Source organism: Camelus bactrianus, chromosome 28 (assembly GCF_048773025.1).
Source record: "Camelus bactrianus isolate YW-2024 breed Bactrian camel chromosome 28, ASM4877302v1, whole genome shotgun sequence".
NCBI classification, from domain to species: Eukaryota; Metazoa; Chordata; class Mammalia; order Artiodactyla; family Camelidae; genus Camelus; species Camelus bactrianus.
In genome coordinates, this window is record NC_133566.1 from 15,588,016 (window position 1) to 15,610,067 (window position 22,052).

Genomic DNA, 22,052 nt, shown 5'->3' on the forward strand with positions numbered 1-22,052 from the left:
GGAGTGAGGGGAGCCTTGCTTTCCAGATAAGACTCCTGGGTCCATCTCCAGGGGCTGGCCTGAGCTGTCAGTGGGTCCTTAGAGAAACTCAGAGGGCATTTAGCACATCTGCCTTTTCTTGACTTGGCCACAAGTGGTTGAACAAATGGGGAAAATAGGAGGGTCTGTCAAGGCCTAAGGCCTGAAAGGTTGGTACCTTCATAGTACATGCCAGACAGGCCCTAAGGAGACTTGACAGGTACACAAACTTTTTTTTTTTTTTTTTGGTATTAGTAATTTTGTTTTCTTAATTTAAGACCCAGGAATCCTCATTTTTGACCAGTTGTGCTTTTATTTAAAAGTATGAATCATGAGCAAGTAGTCATGCAGGAAACTTATCCCCTGTCCACCCACCCACCCACGGGAAAGGCCAGCGCTGGAAAGGAACAGAATACAGCAGGAAATGAGCGAAGGTAGAAAGGGGAGCAGGCAAGCTGCAGCCTTATCTTTGAGGAGTGTTTGGGAGGAAGGGCTCAGAGTCTGTTAGCAAGAACAGAGAGGCCTGCCCTAAGGTACAGGAGATGGTCCCTGCCAGTGAAACCAAACCACCTTCTGAGACTTTCCACTGGGGTCATCTTGCAGGTGGAGCCAGAAGCTCAGGTCTCAGCTAGTAACCCTCACACCTAGAGGTGGGTGGGGGTGGAGGTGAGGCAAAACAGCAGGAAATGGAATGTGTTGGGCCCAAAATTGTCAGGATACCTGTGACTTAGTGGGAAGAGGGAACCAGGAGTCCCAAGACTTGATTTAACACTCTGATATTGCTAATTATCTATGTGACTTTAGGCAGGTTGCACAGAACAAATGTGAAGGGTACCTGTCTATCAGTTTAGACTCCACTTAGAGTCTAACAGGGACCTGGGGGGGGGGGTCACATACCTTCTCCCTCCCAATAAAATGAAACAGAGCCTGCCGTGACCACCCCACACTAAGTAACTGGCTTGTCCCCTACCTCCAGCATCTCCAAGGCCACAGCTTTTTTTCCTAGTGGAAAGGAGCTGGGAAATGTAGCTTTGGCCAGCTCGGGAGAAGGGGCCTTTATGTATACCAGCAAAGACCCAATTGTTACTGAATCCAAACTGGGCAGTTTTTCCCAATTATCTCCACTACTCTTCTGGTCTCCACTTTTCAGATGCCAAGTTTTAACCCAGAACAAAAGCTCCTGTCAGGACCGATTTATAAGCCAGATCTGCTGACAGGGCCCTAAAGTGTCCCACCCCTCCAGGACTGCACCGAGCTTAAAGTTACCACGGAAGCCTCTGGGCCTCCAGCCTCTTCACCTCTGCCCTTTGTCCCCAGCCAGGAGGCGGCATCTGTCTCCTGGTGCCGGTGGGATGGCCTCCCTGCGGTTCCTCTGTCCACCTGCCCAGCTTGGAGGACCAGCTGGCAAGAACACCCCAGCACCGCCCAGGAGGCTGGAGCTACAAGTTACTTCTAGGAGCGGCTGTGGGCGGAGGCTGGCGGTTCTGAAGGTGGTAGCTCTCCTCCAGAGTGGCTCCCCTCAGCCCCTTTCATCTGAACGTCAGGGCTCATGTCACTTGTTATTCAGCCTTCCAGAGGCACCAGAAGGAGTCATTTCCTGAGGGTAGGTTCTGTGCAACCGAAGTGGAGGATTATCTTCCCCGGGAGCCGGGCAAGGGGCATTCAGCGGGTTGCTCTGCCTGGAGCGTGAGAAACAAGGGGCAGCCGGTCTCGGGAGACTAGAGGGTCTTCCTGGCTCGTGAGGCCCGTTCCAGTCTGATCGGAGGAGTCAGTGGGAGCTGGGGCCAAGAAACGAAGCAGAATTGGGGGCCAAAAGACAGAGCACTCTGGTCGGCCCGAAGGTGGCCGGTCCACCTTCGTTCTTGTAACCTCAGCGTTGGGAGCCCCTAAGCCTCATTCCCGAACTCAGCCGCTGGGCCCGTGCGGTTGGCCTTGGGGGACACTTCGGAAAGACCGGGTGAGTCTGACTCCCCCGTGCCAGGGCGCGGAGTCCCTCCTCCGCCCCACCTCCCGGCGCCGTGGCGCAGATCGCGACTCGGAGGCGCGGGGCGGCAGGACACGAGGAGGGGCGGGGGTCCGAGCCCCAAGGCTGAGAGCTGGGAGGCGTGCAGGTCGCCGCGGGTCGCAGCCCCCTCCTGGGCTGGCCTTCTCGTCCCGCCCCCGGCCTCCGTCGACCCCCCCACCCCGGCCTGACGTCAGGGGGGAGGGGGCGGAGAGCGGCGGCCGCAGCGGAGAAAGAGCCGGCGCCCGCCGTGGTGGCGCGGGGAGCCCGAGCCCAGAGGCGCTGAGCCGAGCCGGGCCGAGCCGAGGGGCGGTGGCAGAGGGGCAGCGGAGCAGGGCGGGCGGCGCGCGCGGGCGGCGGCGGCGCGCGGGCAGGGGCGGATCGTGGTCGGAGCCGAACGCGAGGGCGGCGCCCAGGGATTCAAGCCGCGAAGGTGAGTGAGGCCGGGGTTGCGCGGGGCCGAAGCCGGGGGGGCTCTGGGGCCGCCGCTTTGTCTCTCGACTCGGGCGGGGACCGCGGCACGCGCCAGGGACAGGGTCTGGGGGCGCAGGGAGGGGCGGTGGCGGGGACAGCTGTCCGCCTGAGCGCCTTCCTGAGCCCCCCGCAGGCTGCCTCGCGGGGACTCGGGAGCGGGGCGAGCGATGCCTGCAGCCTCAGGGTCCGGAGGCGCGGACTGGTCAGAGGGAGCGGGGGTCCCTCGTGCTGTCCTGTCCTCGGCTGGGATCTTCTCCAGGTTCCCGAACTGCCTCTGGCTCCCCCACCCCCGACGGAAAGTTTGGGGCGGGCTTGGACGGAGGCCGATGTTGTGGGATCGGATTTCCCTACCGCGGCCCCCCGGCCGCCCGCCCGCTTCGCTGGGGAGGAGTGCTGTCCTGGAAAGCCAGGCTCCTGAGCCGCGCCGCCCAGACCCGGCTGGAGTGCTCGCCCTGCAGTCGCGGGGGCGCCGTCCGCGGCCCGCCGCTCAGGGTGGGGGGCGCGCTGCCAGGGCCCAGCACCCCTCCACCCCTACCCTGGGGCTGCCCATCTCCCCAACCCTGGGGGAGCTGGGAGTAGGGGCACCGTTGTGCTAGCAGAGCCTCGGAGCGCGCCGCGGGGTCCGGCCCGGGCATGGGGTAAGGGGCCGAGGGAGGGCTGGGGGTGTGTTGGGCGATGGATGGGGGGTGAACGCATCCCCGCCCCCCCGCCTTTCCCGCGCTGAGGTACTGGGCCGACAGGGGGCGTCCGCAGGCCGGGCTCCGCCACGCTCCCATCGCCGCCGCTTTGTTTGCATTCAAATCCCCGGAGCTGGGGGAGGGGAGAACCCGGGGCGGGTTGGGGGGGGGGGGACCAGGGACCGGGTCTTGGCGGTGGCTCTTTGTTTTGGGGTGCCCAGATCCCCAGCTTCTGCGTCTCTGTGCCCGGCATCGGAAGGCTGGAGCCCTGGAAATTAATCCAGATGGCCTGCCCTGGCTGGGGTCCCGGGGGCGCAGTCCTTGAGTTGGGAAGGTTCGTCAGGCCCTGGGGGAGCGTAAGCAAGCGCCGACCCTGCTCGGGGCACCCCCCGCGGGCCAGGAGGAACGCCCCTGGCGGTCCCCACCAGGTTCTCACTTCCCCCGCCCCCGCCTGAAAGCGCCGCGGGGATATCCCTGTTGAGACCAGAGCTGGCTCTGTTGTCCCGCCGCCCCTCAGCCTAAGGGCTAGTGTCTCCTAGGAGGCTGTGCGGGGAACAGGATGAGGCCCCGGTCATTTCCACGCCCATCCTACCCACTTCCTGCCTCCCTTCTTGGGCAACAAAGGGGCCTCGGGAAGCGGCGCCCCTCCAGCTCCCGGCCCCGCTTCAGCCCTGTGATGTGGAACGGGGTTTTGGGCTCTGACCGGCTATTGTCTGCGCTGGGGGAGGGGAGAGGCTGGGGCCAGGACCCCCGCTTGCCTGACGCACGAGTCCTCCCTGGGGGGCTTTTCCAACTGCCTGCCCCACCACATGCTCATCACCCTGATGAGGGGTTTGTGTCTCAGTTAGATCTTCGGGTTGGCTGGAGCCCCAGTAGGGCCAGGTCCTGCTTCCAGAGGTTATTTTAAGAAATCCTTCGAATCTGTCAGGCCTGAGTGGGGGAGAGGGTTCCCTTTTTATTTTCTTAAACAACTTTCTGTTGAGGAGAAGGAGTGGGGGAGGGTCCCAGGTAGGAGAGGGGTTCTCCAGTGTCCACTGTTCAGCTGACTCAGCTCTCCCTCTCCCCTCGGGGAGACCCCATGGTCCTCTGGAGGCAGTGGGGACTGAGGCCAGGTGTGAGAGGGGACTTGGTCTCTGGTCCAAGGACTGGGGCAAGGGGAGAGTCCTGGGGAGGCCTGATCAGATCTTCTTCTGTCCTGTCAGTGCCTCCTGGCATAGCATGTGTGGGCCCCCTTCCGGTCTGTTTTCTCTGGCTGTGATTCTGACCCTTTCTTTTCCCCCAGCAGGGCAGCTGGCCTGGAGCTTAGAGTCGGGGCGTGTGCCATGGCCCCGCACTGGGCTGTCTGGCTGCTGGCAGTGGGGCTGTGGGGCCTGAGCATTGGGGCTGAGGTGTGGTGGAACCTGGTGCCCCGGAAGACGGTATCTTCTGGGGGTGAGTGCCTGAAGTCAGGAGAAAGACCAGGGTGGGGAGTGGGAGGGAATTGCTGTGGGAAGAGAGGTGCTACAGAATTGCCCCCTAGAATGTGCCAGCTCTACTCTGCAGTCCGGCTGAAGGCCCACCAATGTGTGTGACACAGATTTCTAAGAAATGTGACTGAATGGCTCCAGGGACCCAGAATTGGTAGTCCAGGCCAGGACCTGGGATATTCCTCCTGATGTGTAGGACCTGGCTGCCCCTGTTACCCATGGGAGAGTGACTCTTCTGTGTCACTCTCCCCATGCCTCGCTTCTGGAGTCATCACTAGCTCTGAGAGCCAAACCTGAGCCAGGATGGATGTAAAGCAAAGGGTGTCACCCCACCCCCAAAGTCTTTCTAGCTCTCTGCCTCCCGGACCCCCTATCAACCCTGATAGACTCCTTCCGCTACCCTGACACTCGTGCCATCTGGTGGCCCTGGAGGGGTGTGTGTGTGCACACATGCTCATGTGGGGGGGACAGTGGACCTGAGAGCCCTTCTGTGCACACACACCTGTGTGAGGAGGTGATGTCAGGTGTTTGTATCATCCGTGAGCTCTGGGGACCTGGATGAGCTCACCTCCCACAGGCTCCTCTCCATGCTAATGAAGCCCTCCCTTGCTGGCCCCTGTCGGGGCCACTGTTGGCTCCAAAGACTAAGGCTGGTTTAGGGGGACCCTGAGAACAGGTCGGCAGCTATTTGGGGGGCTGATGTAGGAATCCTGTGACTATGAATGTCGCAGTGCCTCGCATGATGGATGGCAACAGGGCTTCCTGGCCCCGAGGCTTCAGCGCCATCTCTGGTCCCCAGCCTCTGGTTTCCCCTGACCTCCCTGGCCTGACTTCCCAGCCCGATTCCGCCTCCTGCCATCCCTCCTTGTCCCATGGCCAGCTGTGCTTGTATCTCTGGCAGCCCGGATTTGGATCCTGCTGGAGGGAAGGCTTTCCTCAGACAGGGGATTCATGACTTCTGTATGTACTGCCTGGCTGGATCCTGATGAGGGCGGTGGGCAGCAGAGCAGAAAAGGAAGCAGCAGTGAGGAAGCTGGGAGGGGGAAGTGTCCAGCTCTGCAGCCAGAGGCGCTGCTGACCCTGAGAGTGAGAGCCTTCGGTCTGATGGCTTCCTCTGGCCGGAAGCTGTGGCTGAGATATCCTTCCTTCCTCCTCACCAGCCCAGATTTGCCTCCTCCCCAGCTGGGAAAGGCCAAGGCGGCCTGGGTGGAGCGGTCAGAACCAAAAGCCTATTCAGAAAATGCCCTGTATTGCCAGTCAGGGGGCTTGGCTGGCATCTGCTTGTGGGGTGCTGGCTCTAACGTAGGGAACAGGGGTGACCATCGCATAGAGGAAGGCTAGTTCCGGGGGTGATGCCCAGAGCCCAGGAAAGTCTGCTCATCCACAGCCCTGCTCACTCCGGCCTTGTCTCTGCAGAGCTGGCCACGGTGGTGCGGCGCTTCTCCCAGACAGGCATCCAGGACTTCCTGACACTGACCCTGACCGAGCAGACCGGGCTCCTGTATGTGGGGGCCCGGGAGGCCCTGTTTGCCTTCAGCGTGGAGGCTCTGGAGCTGCAAGGAGTGGTGAGAGGTGGGGGAGCGGGAGGCACCCGGGGGTGAGAGAGGTAGAACCTGGAGGGGCTTTACTTGGTCAGGCTGTCCCTTCAGCTCTGCTGCCCCCCACCCCATTCTTCCCCGTCTGCAAGGCCCACCCCCCTCAGCAGTGCTTACTGGTTCTGCTGCATTGGGGCAGTTGGGGGCTTCTGTGCTCTGCTGGAATAAGCTCCCAGAGAGTGGGGACCATGTGTTCTCACTCAGTGTCCCCATGTGGCTGCCACGGGCCATGCTTGGGGCATATGCTCAGTCTATGCCTGTGATGTTGCTGACATGCCCCCTCCCTGTCTGCAGATCTCCTGGGAGGCGCCAGCTGAGAAGAAGGCCGAGTGCATCCAGAAAGGGAAGAGTAACCAGGTGGGTGCTCAGGACACTGCTGGGGGGTGCGGGGTGGGCAGCATGGTGCACAATGTCTCCCCAGAGTCCCCTTTGTCCCAGTGCTGGTCTGGGTCTTTGTGTGCCCATGTCCCAGGTCCTCATACTTGAACTGATGCCTTTGTCTCCCCAGACGGAGTGTTTCAACTTCATCCGCTTCCTGCAGCCGTATAACACGTCCCACCTGTACGTCTGCGGTACCTACGCCTTCCAGCCCAAGTGCACCTACATCGTGAGTGGTGCTCGCTCTCCCCCAGCCCGCTCGCTCTCCCCCAGCCCCTCCAGGCCCTTCCCCATCTCCTTCTCATCATCTCCTCCCCGCCCCTAGGACATGCTCACCTTTACTTTGGAGCGAGGAGAGTTTGAGGATGGCAAGGGGAAGTGTCCCTATGACCCAGCTAAAGGCCACACCGGCCTCCTTGTGGGTGAGTGGCTGTCCCGCTGCAGGTTGGGGGAGGCTGTGTGCCCTGAGTGCAACTTCACCTCACTTCTGGCCTGGCTGATCTCTGTTCCCCGTAGACGGCGAGCTGTACTCGGCCACGCTCAACAACTTCCTGGGCACTGAGCCTGTCATCCTGCGGAACATGGGGCCCCACCATGCCATGAAGACGGAGTACCTGGCCTTCTGGCTCAACGGTGAGCCTGGAGGAGCTGGCATGCCGACTGGGAAGCCGTGGGTGGGAGGCACTTCGAGGGCCCCAGGGCCCTGGCTGACCCTCCTCCCCTTCCCATAGAACCTCATTTCGTAGGCTCTGCCTACATCCCGGAGAGCGTGGGCAGCTTCACAGGGGACGATGACAAGGTCTACTTCTTCTTCAGCGAGCGAGCCGTGGAGTACGACTGCTACATGGAGCAGGTGGTGGCTCGCGTGGCCCGTGTCTGCAAGGTACGGACCCCGCGGTGGGGAGCCCCGGAGCCTGTTGGCCTGGCCAGGCTGACTGGTGGCGTCCCCTTGCTATTGGCCAGGGTGACATGGGGGGCGCACGGACGCTGCAGAGGAAGTGGACCACGTTCCTGAAGGCGAGGCTGGTGTGCTCTGCCCCCAACTGGCAGCTCTACTTCAACCAGCTGCAGGCACTGCACACCCTGCAGGACACCTCTTGGCACAACACCACCTTCTTTGGGGTTTTTCGGGCAAGATGGTGAGTTGGCCCGGAGTCCTTGGCAGGGGTTGGGGGAGCAGGTTTGCTGTGTGGGATGATTGACAGGTGCAGGCCTCTGGGGGAAGTCCAGGTAGTCAAGGAGGATGTTGGCCACCTGCCCCTTTCCAAAGCCCCACGTGGGAGGTGGGCTGTGCCCTGCCCTGGGTGGGACTTTGAACTGCCACCGCATCACGCTTGCCCATGACCTTTTTCTGCTTGGGCCTTGCTTTCCGGCTACATGCGCTGAGCTGTGGAAAAGTGGGCACCAGGCCTGATTTGGGGGCTGCTTCCCATGCCTTGACAGGGGCGATGTGGACCTGTCAGCAATCTGCGAGTACCAGTTGGAAGAGATCCAGAGGGTGTTCGAGGGGCCCTACAAGGAGTACCACGAGCAAGCCCAGAAGTGGGGCCGCTACACCGACCCAGTGCCCAGCCCGCGGCCTGGCTCGGTAAGTTGTCCGGGGCAGGGATGCACTCAGACCCTGCGCTCCAGCGCCATTCCCACCAGGCTGACAGCTCTCCCCCCAACCCCCTAGTGCATTAACAACTGGCACCGACGCCACGGCTACACCAGTTCTCTGGAGCTGCCTGACAACACCCTCAACTTCATCAAGAAGCACCCGCTGATGGAGGAGCAGGTAGAACCCCGGTGGGGCCGGCCCCTGCTTGTGAAGAAGGACACCAACTTCACCCACCTAGTGGCCGATCGGGTCACGGGGCTTGATGGAGCCACCTACACAGTGCTGTTCATTGGCACAGGTAGGCGCACGCCCATGGCATGGCTCCTGGAGGCTGGGTGGGGTCCTGGGGGCCTGGGGCAAGGAGATCCAGAAACATCTCCTTTACACCTGTCCCCCACAATCCCACAGGAGATGGCTGGCTGCTCAAGGCGGTAAGCCTGGGACCCTGGGTCCACCTGATCGAGGAGCTGCAGGTGTTTGACCAGGAGCCCGTGGAAAGCCTGGTCCTGTCCCGGAACAAGGTAGTAATCAGGCCCTACTCACCACTGTCCCCACACCTTCCCTGGTTGTGTGCTTGGCTAGTGCAGGGGTCGGGAGACGCTCCAGCTACCTCGGGTAGCTTGAGGCGAGACCAGGGAATGAGCGCGCTAACGGAATCTGCACGCCATGGGCGTCATGTATGTTATATATAGTCTGGCCCCTGTGGGGCTGTGTTCCCAGAACCGGTCCCCTGGAGGCTGTGCTATGCCTGGCTACACCCGGCCTCTTCTCTGACGGTGCCACCGCGGGTGCCACTGTTGGCCGGACCTCCAGCTGCGTTTGTTCACAATGCCTTCCTGATGTCACCTTGCCTGCCAGCCCTGGTAGCCCTCCAGCCCCCGCCTCCGATGGCCTTTGGGGCTCCCTGAAGTGCCGCCTGCATCTTCCCTCCCATGGTACCCTCTTCTGGCCTGTCTTTGCTCTTTCACGTGCTCGCCTTTTACCAACTCTGGCAGTTCAGATTGTTCCCCAGAATGTGGGGTAATGGCAGAAAGAAAGTCCATGGGTGAAGAAACACACAGATTGGCAGTTGCCATTCCAACAGAGGAAAACGCCTTTGCTCTGCTGGTGCTATTGTGAGGCTGACGGGCCTGCGGAAACTGTTCTTCCTGCGCTATTTATACTGTCCTGGAGTTTTGTGTGTGTGTGTGTGAATGTGATTATACTTCTTGGCCTCGCAGGTCTGCCTTTCCTTTCTAATAAGGTCACGTCTCTAAGATGCTTATGATTGCATCTGGCTTCAGTAAGCCCGCCGTGTGTTCTGGGTCCTCAGGACTTGAGCATGGCCCTCTTCCTCCTCCAGGCACCTTTTGCCCTTGCGCCCCCGGCCAGCAGACCTGGTGGTATCCGGGCCTGGCTCACCCTCCCTCCTGTGCTTCTCTGGCAGAAGCTGCTCTTCGCGGGCTCCCGCTCCCAGCTGGTGCAGCTGCCCCTGGCCGACTGCATGAAGTACCGCTCCTGTGCCGACTGTGTGCTCGCCCGGGACCCCTACTGTGCCTGGAGTGTCAACACCAGCCGCTGCGTGGCCGTGGTCGGCCACTCCGGGTGAGCAGGGCTCTGCACGGGTCGGGACCAGGCGGGGAGGGGAGGGTGCTTGGAGCTCTGACATTGATGGACTCTGCTTCCCCAACCAGGTCCCTGCTGATCCAGCACGTGACAGTCTCAGACACCTCGAACATCTGTAATTTCCGGGGCAATAAGAAAGGTGAGCTAACTTTGAGTTCCCCTGGTCGGGGGATGGTGAGGAGACCTTGGGCCAGACCCGAGCGTCTGCATCTCCCCTTGGCCCTGGGCTTTCTGCACTAATCCTCTGCTCTCCTTTCTTTGCCGCTGCAGTCAGGCTCACACCCAAAAACATCACAGTGGTGGCGGGAACAGATCTGGTGCTGCCCTGCCGCCTCTCCTCCAACCTGGCGCACGCCCGCTGGACTTTTGGGGGCCGGGACCTACCTGCAGAACAGCCAGGTTCCTTCCTCTACGATGCCCGGCTGCAGGCCCTGGTGGTGATGGCCGCCCAGCCCCGCCACGCCGGGGCCTACCACTGCTTCTCGGAGGAGCAGGGGGCGCGGCTGGCTGCCGAAGGCTACCTGGTGGCAGTGGTGGCTGGCCCATCAGTGACCCTGGAGGCCCGGGCCCCCCTGGAGAACCTGGGGCTGGTGTGGCTAGCCGTGGTGGCCCTGGGGGCCGTGTGCCTGGTGCTGCTGCTGCTGGTCCTGTCGTTGCGCCGGCGGCTGCGGGAGGAGCTGGAGAAAGGTGCCAAAGCAGCGGAGAGGACCCTGGTGTACCCTCTGGAGCTGCCCAAGGAGCCCAGCAGTCCCCCCTTCCGGCCCGGCCCCGAGACAGATGAGAAGCTCTGGGATCCTGTTGGCTACTACTACTCGGACGGTTCCCTCAAGATCGTGCCTGGACACGCCCGGTGCCAGCCCGGCGGGGGCCCCCCTTCTCCGCCCCCTGGCATCCCTGGCCAGCCCCTGCCTTCTCCAACGAGGCTGCACCTGGGGGGTGGGCGGAACTCCAACGCCAACGGTTACGTGCGCTTACAGCTTGGAGGGGAGGACCGGGGCGGGCTCGGCCACCCCCTGCCCGAGCTCGCGGACGAACTGAGGCGCAAACTGCAGCAGCGCCAGCCGCTGCCGGACTCCAACCCGGAGGAGTCCTCGGTATGAGCGGCGGCGGGGGCAGCGGCTCCCACTTTTGCACAGGCACCAGCTACCTCAGGGACATGGCGCGGGCACCGACTCTGCCCGGGACGGACCCTGCCCGGCCTCGCCCGGCCATGAGGACCTGCTCTATCAGCACGGGCACTGCCACTCGATGTGGTCACCAGGGCACCAGCCTCCCAGAAGGCCCCTTCCTCTGCTGTGAGGGGCTGTGGATCACGGACACGTGGGACCCCAGCAGCCAAAATGTTTCCAGGCAGAAGCTGGAGATGTGGGTGTGTTTGTGTACATACGTGTGTGTGTGTGCGTGTGCGCCTGCGCCTGTGTGCGTGTGTGCCTGTGTGTGACAAAGTCTTCCTGTTTCTGTCGAGTCTTCCCTTGGCCTGGGGTCCTCCTGGTGGGTCATTGGAGCTATGAAGGGGAAGGGGTTGTATCACTTTGCCTCTCCTACCCCCACCTGTTCGCAGTGTGGGGTGGCCATGTACATATGGGGGTGGGCTGGGCAGGGTGCTGTGCCCCTTTGGGGGAGTACAGGGCTCTGGGGCGGGCCTAGTCCCGCTCTCAGGGCTGTGAATGTTTTCAGGGTTGGGGGGAGGGAGATGGAGCCTCCTGTGTGTTTGGAGGAAGGGTGGGAGGGGCCTCCCACTTGGCCCTGGGGTTCAGTGGTATTTTATACTTGTCCTCCCTGGCAGGGCTGGGAAAGGTTGTGTGGGGGGAGGTGGAGGGAAAGGAGAGCGGTGGGGGTGCTGTGGATGTTGCATATCCTCTCCCAGCCCTAGGAGGAGGGCTCCAAACTGTGTAATTTATTGTGTCCCCGCGTATTTATTTGTTGTAAATATTTGAGTATTTTTATATTGACAAATAAAATGGAGAAAATGAAACTGTTTCTGTCATGGAGATAAGACATTTGGGCTAAAACCTGGGTGCCAAGAGGGAGGCTCCCTGTGGGTTGAGAGAGGCTGGGCTGCCCCCACTCCCAGTTTGGGGGCAGCTGCCCCTTCAGTGGTCCCCACCTGCCAGTGCCCCTCTCTGGAGGGGTGATGGCCCAAACTCCAGTGTTTTCCCACAGTGGTGGCTTGGGCTGGGAACCAGACCAGGGCCACAGCCTCTTGGGAGCCAGCCTTGGCTTCTGGCCAAAGGGAGAAGTCAGGGCATTGGGAGTAGAAGCAGGAGAGGAGGAGGGAGGGGCCTGGCTTCCCAGAACCCTGGGAAGGGGAAGTGGGAGTGGGGAGGGGGAGGAGGGGAACTTCCTAGAAGCAGCTTAAGATGTGTGGATCTAGTTGTGTGAGGATGAGGCTCCCAATCAGCTCCCTGGTTGCAAGATTACTTTCAGCCTTCTACCCTCCAGGAATGATACTTGAATGTTTCAGCTGCATGGGATGTGGAACTTCACTGCCACCCAGTGCACACCAAGCCCCTATCCTATGGAAGAAGCTGCACAGGGCCCAGATATTTGTAAGAAAAACAGGATCCAGCCTGGGTTCTATAATTCATGCCCACCCATAGAGGCAGTCGAAGTGATGTCCTCCGTACCCTTGACGGTTCTGGGGGTCCTGCTGTGGCTGGAACAGGCTGCTGCCCGCGTCCTGCTTTAGAAGAGGGCTGGCATCTGCTGACTTGAGCATGCTACTCTTCCTGCACGGTCAGTATCCATCAGCCCCACAGCCGGTAGAATGTTTTAATGGAAGAAGGCTGATTCAGTAAACCAGGTGCTCATCATGGGGTTGGCGGGGAGGAGGGGAGGCGGGAGGGGAGGTGGAGCTCGGCGGGGTGGGGGGAGGTGGAGGAGTGGCTAGGGGGTGTTCCAGGCTCTATCCCTGCCCTCTAGGCCTACGTGCAGGTACGCCCAGCAGCAAAATAAGTTGTGACCACCTGCCTCCCACGGGGTTTCAAGAAATAGGCTGGAGGGGCGCGAGGAGGGAGGATGTCCCGCGGCCTTTCAAGTGGTCACCGCGACAGCGGTGACCGTCTTCCTGAGGCCGGGGTGGTGCGGATAACAGTCGGGGAAGGACCTTGGGGCGCCCCTGGCAACCCCCTGCCCTGCGGAGCTCGGTGGGACCAGGAGAACCTGGAGGGCGCCGCATTACTGCTCTTGGCCGGCCTGGCCACCCTCCCCAGAAGTCGGGTCCGGGTCCCAGCTGGCCGCGCCTCGGCCTTCCCTTAGCCTGGGACGCCCTCGCGTGGCCACTTCGGTCGAGCGCGGCCCAGCGCCCCAGGTCCCGCCCCACCGCCGCGATTGGCTCTTGGGCTCAGGCCCCGACGATTGATTGGCCGGCTCGGCGGGTCAAACGGACGCCGAGTGGTCAGACCGGACGGGTGGGCAGCGCTGCGTCCGCCCCGCCCTCCGAGGCCGAGTCCGCACCGGTGCCCGTGCCCGCGCCCGCCGGCCTGTGGGCGGGCGCCGAGACCGGCATGGCGGTGCCGCAGTCCTGCGCCGATGGCCCCTGCTGCGCCCGCCCCAGCGCGGTGGCTGGCGTGCAGCAGACGCTGGACGAGATGGACTTCGAGAGGGGTGAGATGGGCGCGCGGCGCTGCCGGCCTGGGGACTTCCGGCGTCCTCAGGCCCGCGGGGCAAAGGACATGGCCACGTACCGGGGCCCCGAGGTGGAGACGGCCGGGGGGCCTGGTGGGAGCGCGGGCGGGCGATGGACTCACCGCTCCCGCGTAGTGAGAGCTCGCCAGGCACCTGGCACGAGTATAAGAAACACCCGCTCGCCTGCTGGTCGGGAAACAAGCGTTGGTTTCGATAACTCCTCAGTGGTGCGGTTGGGCCCCGCTCCTCACCGGGTGCGACCCAGGGAGACCGAGGCCTGCTCCAGATCTGAGAGGAGCCGGGCAGCAGACTCTGCAGCTGGGGTATTGCGCTCCTTGCCCTACACCTTGGGGAGAGCCACGCCCACAGGGCCAGGGACCTTGGTCAGGCCAAGATTAGGAGGGTTGGGAGAAAACTGGTTTTGAAGAATGGACAACGGATATTCAGGACTCCTGAGTTCGTCCCCTAGCCAGTCTGCGGTGGGCTCCTCCTTACCTCCTCCAAAACGAGGAACCGCTGACATCTTTTGAAATAAACTTCAAAGAGGTGACTCAGGGAAGCCGACCCCAAGGGGGAATCCCTGCACCAGCCTCACGGCACACCCACCTGGGTGGCCGCGGAGCCTCCCCAGAATGGGTACCTCTGAGCATCTGAAGGCTCCTGGGGCCCAGGCCAGCTTTGACTGAGTCCCAGGAATTCTGGCTTCTTTGCAAGCCTATGAACAGGGCTTAAAGCCACGTTTTGCTGGGAAGGGCAGGCTTGGGTTCTGCAGGCAGCCTTTGTTCAAGCCCTGCCAGCTTGAGTCCTCAACAGCTCCTGGGCCTGCTCCCTGCCCTGGGCTGCCCCAGGCTCAGTCCTCCTAAGGACCCTTCAGGGGTCCCTCCCATCCGCACAATCCTTACCCCACGCGGGTGACTCCTCTGCTTCTGACCTAACGCCCTACTCAGTCCCTGCATCCTTCAAGTCCTCCTGGACAGCTCTGTGATCTTCCTCCCAGTCTGACTCAGGAAAAAGCAGTCCTGTCACAGCATATTCCAGCTCTGCCATCCAAGGTCTTGGTCAGCTGGCCCTACTTCATCCATGTGGTTTTTCTCCTGCGAATCAAGCCACTCCATTTGATTCCAAGCACTGGGTGTCTTCCCCAGAAGCCCTCCATTCTCAGGCCTGTGTCTTTGCTCCTGCTGGTCCTCCTTCTGGGGCCTGTCTCTCCTGAACTTGGATTCCTGTCTCTCCTGTCCTTGGTGGTCATTACAGCCTGTTTGCTTAACCCACGGCTTGCCCACACATTGCTTCACACACCTGAGCAGTCTCCTTTGAAGTTCAGGGCCTATTTCAGTTGCCTGCTCCACAGCTTCCACCATTCACTCCTCCTTGGAAATTAATGTGGTTTCTCATCTAAGAACTCATGGTTGTCTTCATTTCAGGATAAGTCTCAAATGTTAGCTCTTCAAACACTGCTTCTCTCCCATTCTATCTAGTCTCTATTATATTTTTAAGCCCATATTAGACATATCTTGGTACATTCTGTTGTCCGTATTTCTTTACCGTTCTTTAATAATTTTTTTTTTTTGCTATTCTGCTTCTGGGTGATTTCCAAATCACTAATTCTCTATTCAGCTGGGTCTGCAGTACTGTTGAGTCATTTGTTGTTGTTTTATTTTGATGGTTCGTCTTTTTAATTTGACTTTTATTTCAGATCTACCTGCTGTTTTTCCCCTAATGTAGTTTTGATTTGTGGATTCTATTCCTTTATCTCTGTGAACATCTCTGTAAATATCAGTTAAAAATCATTTTAAAGTCTTAGATTTTGCTATAATGGCTAAGTTTTCAAGGCTGCAGTTTTCCCATTTGTTGTATTTGCTGATTGTCTTGTCTGACAACAGATTGCTTCTTGTTTTGCAACTTTTAATCTTGGAGCTCGCTGAGGTGGGGGTGTAGGGAGTCCCTCTTTTGTAAGAGATCCTCACACATACCTTTGCTGGCTGGTGGAGACATCTTTATAAACCATTTTTAAAAAGTCGCCTCTGCCTGGTCGTTATAGGATTCACTTATCTGGATTAGTTTTAGTGACAGATCCAGATTATGACAGATTCTTAGGTCGGGGGGTTTGTTCTTTCAGGGTAATGTAGGCAGATATAGGTCCCAAGTTGCAATGGACAGGGGAGCTGATTTTTTAGGTTTCTTCTGCCTTTGCTGTCTTGTCACACCTATTCAAATGGTGTCCTTTCGGGGCTAGGGTAAAGCTCAGCAGTAGAGCGCATGTTTAGCCTGCACAAGGTCCTGGTTCAATCCCCAGCACCTCCATTAAAAAATAAACCTAGTTACCCCCCCAGAATGATGTCTTTTCTCATTTCCTTTTGGTTTCTGTTCACATGTCATTTTCAGAGGCTCTGCTCATCCCCGTTCTCTTTATTTCTCTCCATAACACTGAGCATCACCTGACTTATATATGTGTATGTATATATATATATATATATATATTTTCTTGTCTGTCTCCTTTAATTAGAATGTAAGTTCTGTAAGACTAAAATTTGGCTGGGGAGGGGCAGTGTGGATCTTTTATTCTGAGTTGACCCCTAGCGCCCAGAACGGTGCCAGATGCATAGTAAGTATTGGTAAACATTTGCTAAATGTGTGAAGTGCCCGGAACCTTGCTTCCTGCTGGTATTCGAGGAAGGAGAGTGGAGGCTTTCCAGCCCCAGCTCACCCATGGTGTGGCACTCCCTGCCCCAGCCTCACTCTGGTTCCCCAGCACGCATGTGGCTGGCCGCCTTCGCTGCAGACCCTGCTCAGGCACTCCAGCCACCCCCCCCTGAGATATGTGTTTTGAGGACTCTTGGGATCACAGCTGCCCACCACTTTGCCCATGGTTGTCACTTTGCTCTGGCACCTGGCAGTGTCCTTTTCTTGCTTTTGAATGTGATGGTATATTCAAACGTCTTAAACATTACTTTCTCCAACACTGGTGAGTTTGAAGTGGAAAGGGTTGCTGTGTCTGCCCTGTCTCCTGTCCCGGTGAGACAAGCCCCTTGTCTGTCTTGTTCACAGCGATGCCACCAGCACCCAGGACGATCCTTGGCACAGAGGAGGCAGTCGGTTAATACTTGTTGAACAGCGAATTCCCACGTTATAGATGAGAAAGCAGAGGTCAAGGGAGAAAGGGATCACTGAAAGCCCCCAGTCCCTGGGCATCATTCAGCATGTGGGTCATCTTTCCGCAGGAATCTGGTCAGCAGCCCTGAACGGAGACCTGGGCCGAGTGAAGTACTTAATCCAGAAAGCGGCGGACCCCAGTCAGCCTGACTCGGCTAGCTACACGGCTCTGGTGAGCTGGGGGGAGGCCGGTGGGGAGGAGAGAAGCCTCAGCCAGGAGCGGGGTATCCTCCTCTCTGAAGGGGCTGAGGTTTGCCTTTTCTCCTTCCCTTTCTTCTCTCCCAGCAGGGGTTCTGTGAAAGAATCACGTGAACCTGCGTTTTTTAAATTAGTTTAAGTGCTTTGCATCAATTATTTAACATCATAACCAAGCTGTGAGGTAGGAATGGTTATTATCCCCATTTTCCAGTTGAGGAAACAGGCTGGAAGTGAAGATGCTTGCCCACTCACCCAGCTTCCGGAGGGGGCACCTGAGATGAGCCCAGCCCCTCCTCCAGTGCCCTGACCGCCCGGGTTCTGCTCCCTGACCCCATCTCTGTCCCCTGCAGCACTACGCCAGCCGCAACGGGCACTATGCTGTGTGCCAGTTCCTGCTGGAAAGCGGAGCCAAGTGCAATGCCCAGACCCACGGGGGTGCCACTGCCCTGCACCGGGCCAGCTACTGTGGGCACACTGACATCGCCCGGCTGCTGCTGTCGCACGGGTCCAACCCCAGGCTGGTGGACGATGACGGCATGACCAGCCTGCATAAGGTAAGCCCCCTCAAAAGTTTCGCAGGTTGCAAACACTTGTTCTCTGTCATTAGCAAAGTTATAACGTGTTCACTGCAGAAAACACGGGCAAAACGGGAAGAAAAGCACAAGGTAGAAAATTGAAATCATTTGTAATCTCAGTGCTCGCCTGTCATCACTTTAGGGTTAACGTGTAATTTTCCAGCATGTTTCCCTTGCACGTAAATTAGAACTAAACGTATGGTGTGATTTTCTTTTTCTTCCCCTCAGTGACGTGTCCTGAATTTTTTCCATGTAGTTGGTTTTCTGGAACTTGCACCTGCTCTTGCTTTTCCCTCTAGTCCACTTTCCACGCTGTGGCCAGAGCAATCATTTAATTAAACATGTTCTGACTAGAAACACCTGCATGCGGTGAACAGTTTGAGGAGCACACCGTGTCCACCCTGGACGCGAGGTTCCCTCCCACCCCGTCCCTGCTTGGTCTTCCCGGTCCCCTCCCTTCGGATGTCCGCTTTCACCGGTGCCGTCCCATCTTTGAAAAGTAGTTTATGCATGTTTGTGGTGTATGTGTGTACATCTGTTCCTCTCCCGCCCCTCCCTGATTTTCTCCCAGAGTGATGGTTTAAGCAGCAGTTTTGACCGTGCCATGCCTTAGAATCCCTCAGAGGCTGGCTTTTACCAAGTCTGTAAGCCGGTTTATAGGCCTTCTCGGGTTAGCCCCTGCCTGCCTGCCTGTCCTGGGCTCCCTTCCCCTCGCCCTTTACTCAGGCCCTGTTAGTCATCTTCAGTGTCTCGAACCTACTTCTGTGTCCCGCCCGGGCTATAGACAACCATCTCCTCCCGTCTGGACGTCTCTCCTGCCCCCTTTCCCCTGTGGCTTTTGCCTGTCCTTCCTTCTGGATCTCAGCTTCTACATCTCACCCACCTGGATCCCCAGAAGCACCTTGTACTTGACTTTTCCCAACTCTTCCCGCCTTGAAATTCCCTGTGCATGTGGCTGAGAGGGGGGTCCTGTTTACTGGTGGAGCCCCAGTGCTGAGCTCAGGTGCTCAGTGCATATGTGCTGAGTGAGCAGCTGGGTGTTGTTTTGTTTTAAGACCCTCGCCGGTTGGAGAGGCAGATTGCTTGTTTCTTGGTGGTCTAAGCTTGTGTTGCTTGAGTGTCTTACTGCGATAGCTCACCTGGTGGGGGCTCGCAGGCAGGACTTTGCCGTGGACGGACCCTGCTGGTGTTACCCATGGCTGGCAGCCTTCTCAGGAAATTCAGGGGCCCCTGTGTATGAAGGCTGTGGGTCGCCCCTCCCTTTCAGCCTGCCTGCCTGCCTTCCTCCATTCCGCCCTTCCTTCCTACTGCAAACACTGGCACTTTTTTTTTTTTCAAATAGACTTTATTTTTTTAGAGCAGTTTCAGGTTCATAGCACAAATGAGCAGAAAACAGTTCGCACATAGCTCTTCCCACCCACACACATATGCTCCCCTACCCTCAACATTCCTCATCGGTGTGGCGTGTTTGGTACAGTCGGTGAATCAACATGGACACGTTATTATCAACCAAAGTCCATCGTTTACATTAGGGTTCACTCTTGATGTTGTACATTCTATGGGTTTTGACAAATACATAATGACATGTAGCCACCACTATATAATTTCATTGCCCTAAAAATCCCTTGTGCTCCATCTATTCATTCCTCCTTCCCCCTCCCCAAACCCCTGGAAACCACGATCTTTTTATTGTTTCTGTAGCTGTGACTGGCACTTTTTTTGCCAAAAGTTATTTGGAATTCACCTCATAGCTGCTCGCAATATACCATCGCCTGAATTGAGGCAGTAAAATTAAGAGCCCTACATCTGTTCTCATCATGATGATCTGCTGAATATTTAGATTCAAATTTGAGACAGTATTTGCTACTAAGGTTAATTTTGAGACCTTTCAGAAGCTCCTGTAGCCCACCAATTTGTTTGTTGGGAGGAGTAGGGAATATAGTGACACAGTTATCAAGAGTTGGGATTTTAAGGTCAGACAGACCTGGCTTGGAATCCCCCAGGCTGCCACACCAGCCCTGTGACCTTGGGCAAGTTACTCAACTTTTATAAGCCTCAGTTTCTTCATCTGTAAAATGGGAGTGATGATAGTCCCTACCTCCAGTCGTTCTTCTGAAAGTTAAATAAGATAATCTACGTAAATCACTAAGCCTGTTCTTTTTTGGAGGTCGTAGGTTAGCAATTGACATCCTGATTGGGATCCTTTATCTCAGAGGGGAAGAGGTGAAAGCTGGGAACCTGGGCCTCTTTTTCTCTGCTCATCGGGAAGTTCCTGGAGGGCAGGGCCATTCTGATGTGTCTTGTGCCCGCGGGGCCCAGCACCTGTAGACAATCTGAATGTAAAGATGCTTAAGATCCAAGGTTCTGTACTTGTGTTTAATGCGCAGGTCTGGGCAGAGAAGCCTGGCCCCTTGAGCAAAGGACAAGCCAACTGCCAGAGCAGCACTGGGGTGCCCCCTACTCCACACGCATGGCATTGGGATTTGGCAGGAATTGGGGGAAATCTGCTTAGCCAGCCAGCGCCTCCATTTCCATGAGACCTTTTTTAGGACCAAAAGAGCTCCAGGAATGGAGCAAGAAAGAACAGGACCCAGCAGGGTGTGGCTTTTGATCCGGGCCCCTCTCTCCACAGGCTGCTGAGAAGGGTCACACGGACATTTGCTCCCTCCTGTTGCAACACAGCCCAGCCCTGAAGGCCGTCCGGGATCGGAAGGCACGACTAGCCTGTGACCTGCTGCCCTGCAACAGTGACCTGAGGGACCTGCTGGCCAGCTGAACTGCCACCTGCAGTCTCAGGCTGCAGGCGAGGGGACACAGACCAGCTCTCCCAGCCCTCGCCCTGGTCAGCATCTGTGTGCAGGGCGGGGAGCCGAGGCCGGAAGACCCAGGAGGAGCCCCCGTTCTGGCCCCTGAGGGAGTGAGGGAGGAGGTTTGGTGGGGCAGCAAGTGCTTCAGCCTGGCCAGATGCTCGTAGTCTAAATGAGCTCATGTGGAGGCATCTGTCCGTTTGGAAAAAATAAAATTATATCCTTACCTTATCCCACACACAAGGATAAATTTCATGTAGTTTAAAGACCTGAATATAAAAACAGAAAACCATGTAAGCATTAGAAGAAACTGGAATATGTGACAAATGAAAAGCTCTGTCTAGCCGAGTGACCTTAGTCCAAGTCACTTTCCCTCTCTGTCCCGTGTCCTCATCTGAGAGGAGGGGCTGCCACGAGACCGTGCAGGGGTGAGATGAGTGAGGCTGTGGAGAGCGCTGGAGACAGTGCCGGGCACTTTGCAGACAGTGTATAAGAGCACCCACTTCCCCCAAACCTCATCAGTGCTCGCGTTTCTCCATAATTTCATTAATTTTAACAATCTGATAGCTATTGCTTTGTTCTGTTTTGCATTGCTACTTGCTAGTGAGGCTGAACACCTGTCTTCTGTGAACTTCTTGGCCCATTTAAAACTTTTTTCTTTTTTGATTTGTAGGAGTTGTTTATATATTCTGGATGTTGATCCTTTGTTTATATATATATAAAAATACATAATTTTTTCCTTTCTTCTTTCATATTGTCCCTTGTGTTAACTTTGTTGTTATCTGTTCATGGAAGTTGGTACAGCCACTGTGGATGGCAGTTTGGCAATATCTATTAAATTTTAAGTGAGCAGGGCCAATAATTTGATTTCTCCGTAGCTACTTAAAGAAGCATTCATCCGTGTTTACAAAGATGCTTATTTACAGAGACATTTACAGAGACGTGCATTGGAGCAGGAGATGTAATGTAAAAAAAAAAAATGCAGATAACCAAAGTGCTCCCAGGACGGGGATGGTGAGGTTCTGGAACGTGAGTGCAAGGCCCTGGAGTTCAGCATGTACAGATGTGGAAAGTGCTGAATCACCATCCCAGTGACGTGTGTCTGGAAACACGGAGGTCCATGCGCACAGCACATGCGGGGAACATCGGGGGGACACCTGTAAACCGGTGCCCGTGGCTCCCCTGGAGTTCTGGTGAGAGCAGTTAGCCAAGGGCTCTCGGGCTTGATTCGCTGTGTTTGGATTTTTAACAAGAAATGATTTTTATCCTTTGACAAGTAACACCAGTAATAAGTGAATGCCAGTCAGTTTCACATGGATACCAATAGTTTTCTGCTGAGGGTGTCAGATGCAGCCTGTTGGTGCACAGCGCCCCGTGCCGAGGGTTGAAGGCGGAGTCTCGGTGGTGGTGACGGTGGCATCTGAGCTGAAGCCCTGCTTTGTCTTGTCTGTTGCCAGTCACTGTCCTCTAGGTAACGCTTTACCTCCTCAGGACCAAAGGCAAGAAGTCACCTTTGACAATAACGCCCTGGAGCATAAGGACAGTTTCTTGAAAAGGCTCTGGGCCCCCCAAGTCTCAAGACTTGGAAGCATGGGCGAAGAAGCTGGCACTTGGTGAGGCTGTCACCGCCCTCGGGCCGCCCTTGACCGCGGTTCTCCTCCCGCCTGTTCCGGGCATCTCTGTGCCTCCTGTTCTGATTCTGGAGTCTTGTTCACTAGCTATCAGATTTCCTCTCAAAGGTCAAGGCCGAGTTCAAGGTACAGCTGGGTGGGAGGCAGGCTTGATGTTTCAGGGAGAACTCGGGGGTTGGTAGCTGGAGACAGATTGCTTCGCTAATGGGTTGATGGTTAACGTTCGTACTTGGACCTGGAGCAGGT

At 57.4% G+C, this 22,052-nt stretch overlaps 2 protein-coding genes across 9 annotated transcripts; both read left to right on the forward strand.

Annotated features, from left to right (window-relative positions):
• The first annotated feature begins 1,351 nt into the window (after positions 1-1,351).
• On the forward strand, positions 1,352-11,152 carry SEMA4C (semaphorin 4C). Of its 7 annotated transcripts, none has more exons than XM_045519618.2 (15): positions 1,352-1,621; positions 4,457-4,602; positions 6,054-6,202; positions 6,527-6,589; positions 6,741-6,839; positions 6,936-7,032; positions 7,127-7,243; positions 7,342-7,493; positions 7,574-7,749; positions 8,054-8,198; positions 8,286-8,508; positions 8,619-8,731; positions 9,637-9,794; positions 9,884-9,954; positions 10,086-11,152. In XM_045519618.2, exons 2-15 carry the CDS (start codon positions 4,494-4,496, stop codon positions 10,913-10,915), a joined length of 2,502 nt encoding a protein of 833 aa, XP_045375574.2. In that variant the 5' UTR covers positions 1,352-1,621; positions 4,457-4,493; the 3' UTR covers positions 10,916-11,152. The 7 variants fall into 7 exon arrangements, with proteins under 7 accessions (XP_045375574.2, XP_045375573.2, XP_074210909.1 ...); XM_045519617.2 differs by lacking the exon at positions 1,352-1,621 and adding an exon at positions 1,633-1,975; XM_074354808.1 differs by lacking the exon at positions 1,352-1,621 and adding an exon at positions 2,016-2,453 and having other exon boundaries at positions 4,454-4,602.
• A 1,134-nt stretch (positions 11,153-12,286) lies between these two features.
• On the forward strand, positions 12,287-20,927 carry ANKRD39 (ankyrin repeat domain 39). 2 transcript variants are annotated; one of them, XM_010959040.3, is made up of 4 exons: positions 12,287-12,551; positions 16,664-16,767; positions 17,144-17,347; positions 20,001-20,927. In XM_010959040.3, exons 1-4 carry the CDS (start codon positions 12,533-12,535, stop codon positions 20,142-20,144), a joined length of 471 nt encoding a protein of 156 aa, XP_010957342.2. In that variant the 5' UTR covers positions 12,287-12,532; the 3' UTR covers positions 20,145-20,927. The 2 variants fall into 2 exon arrangements, with proteins under 2 accessions (XP_010957342.2, XP_074210646.1); XM_074354545.1 differs by lacking the exon at positions 12,287-12,551 and adding an exon at positions 13,237-13,421.
• The last annotated feature ends 1,125 nt before the right edge of the window (positions 20,928-22,052 follow it).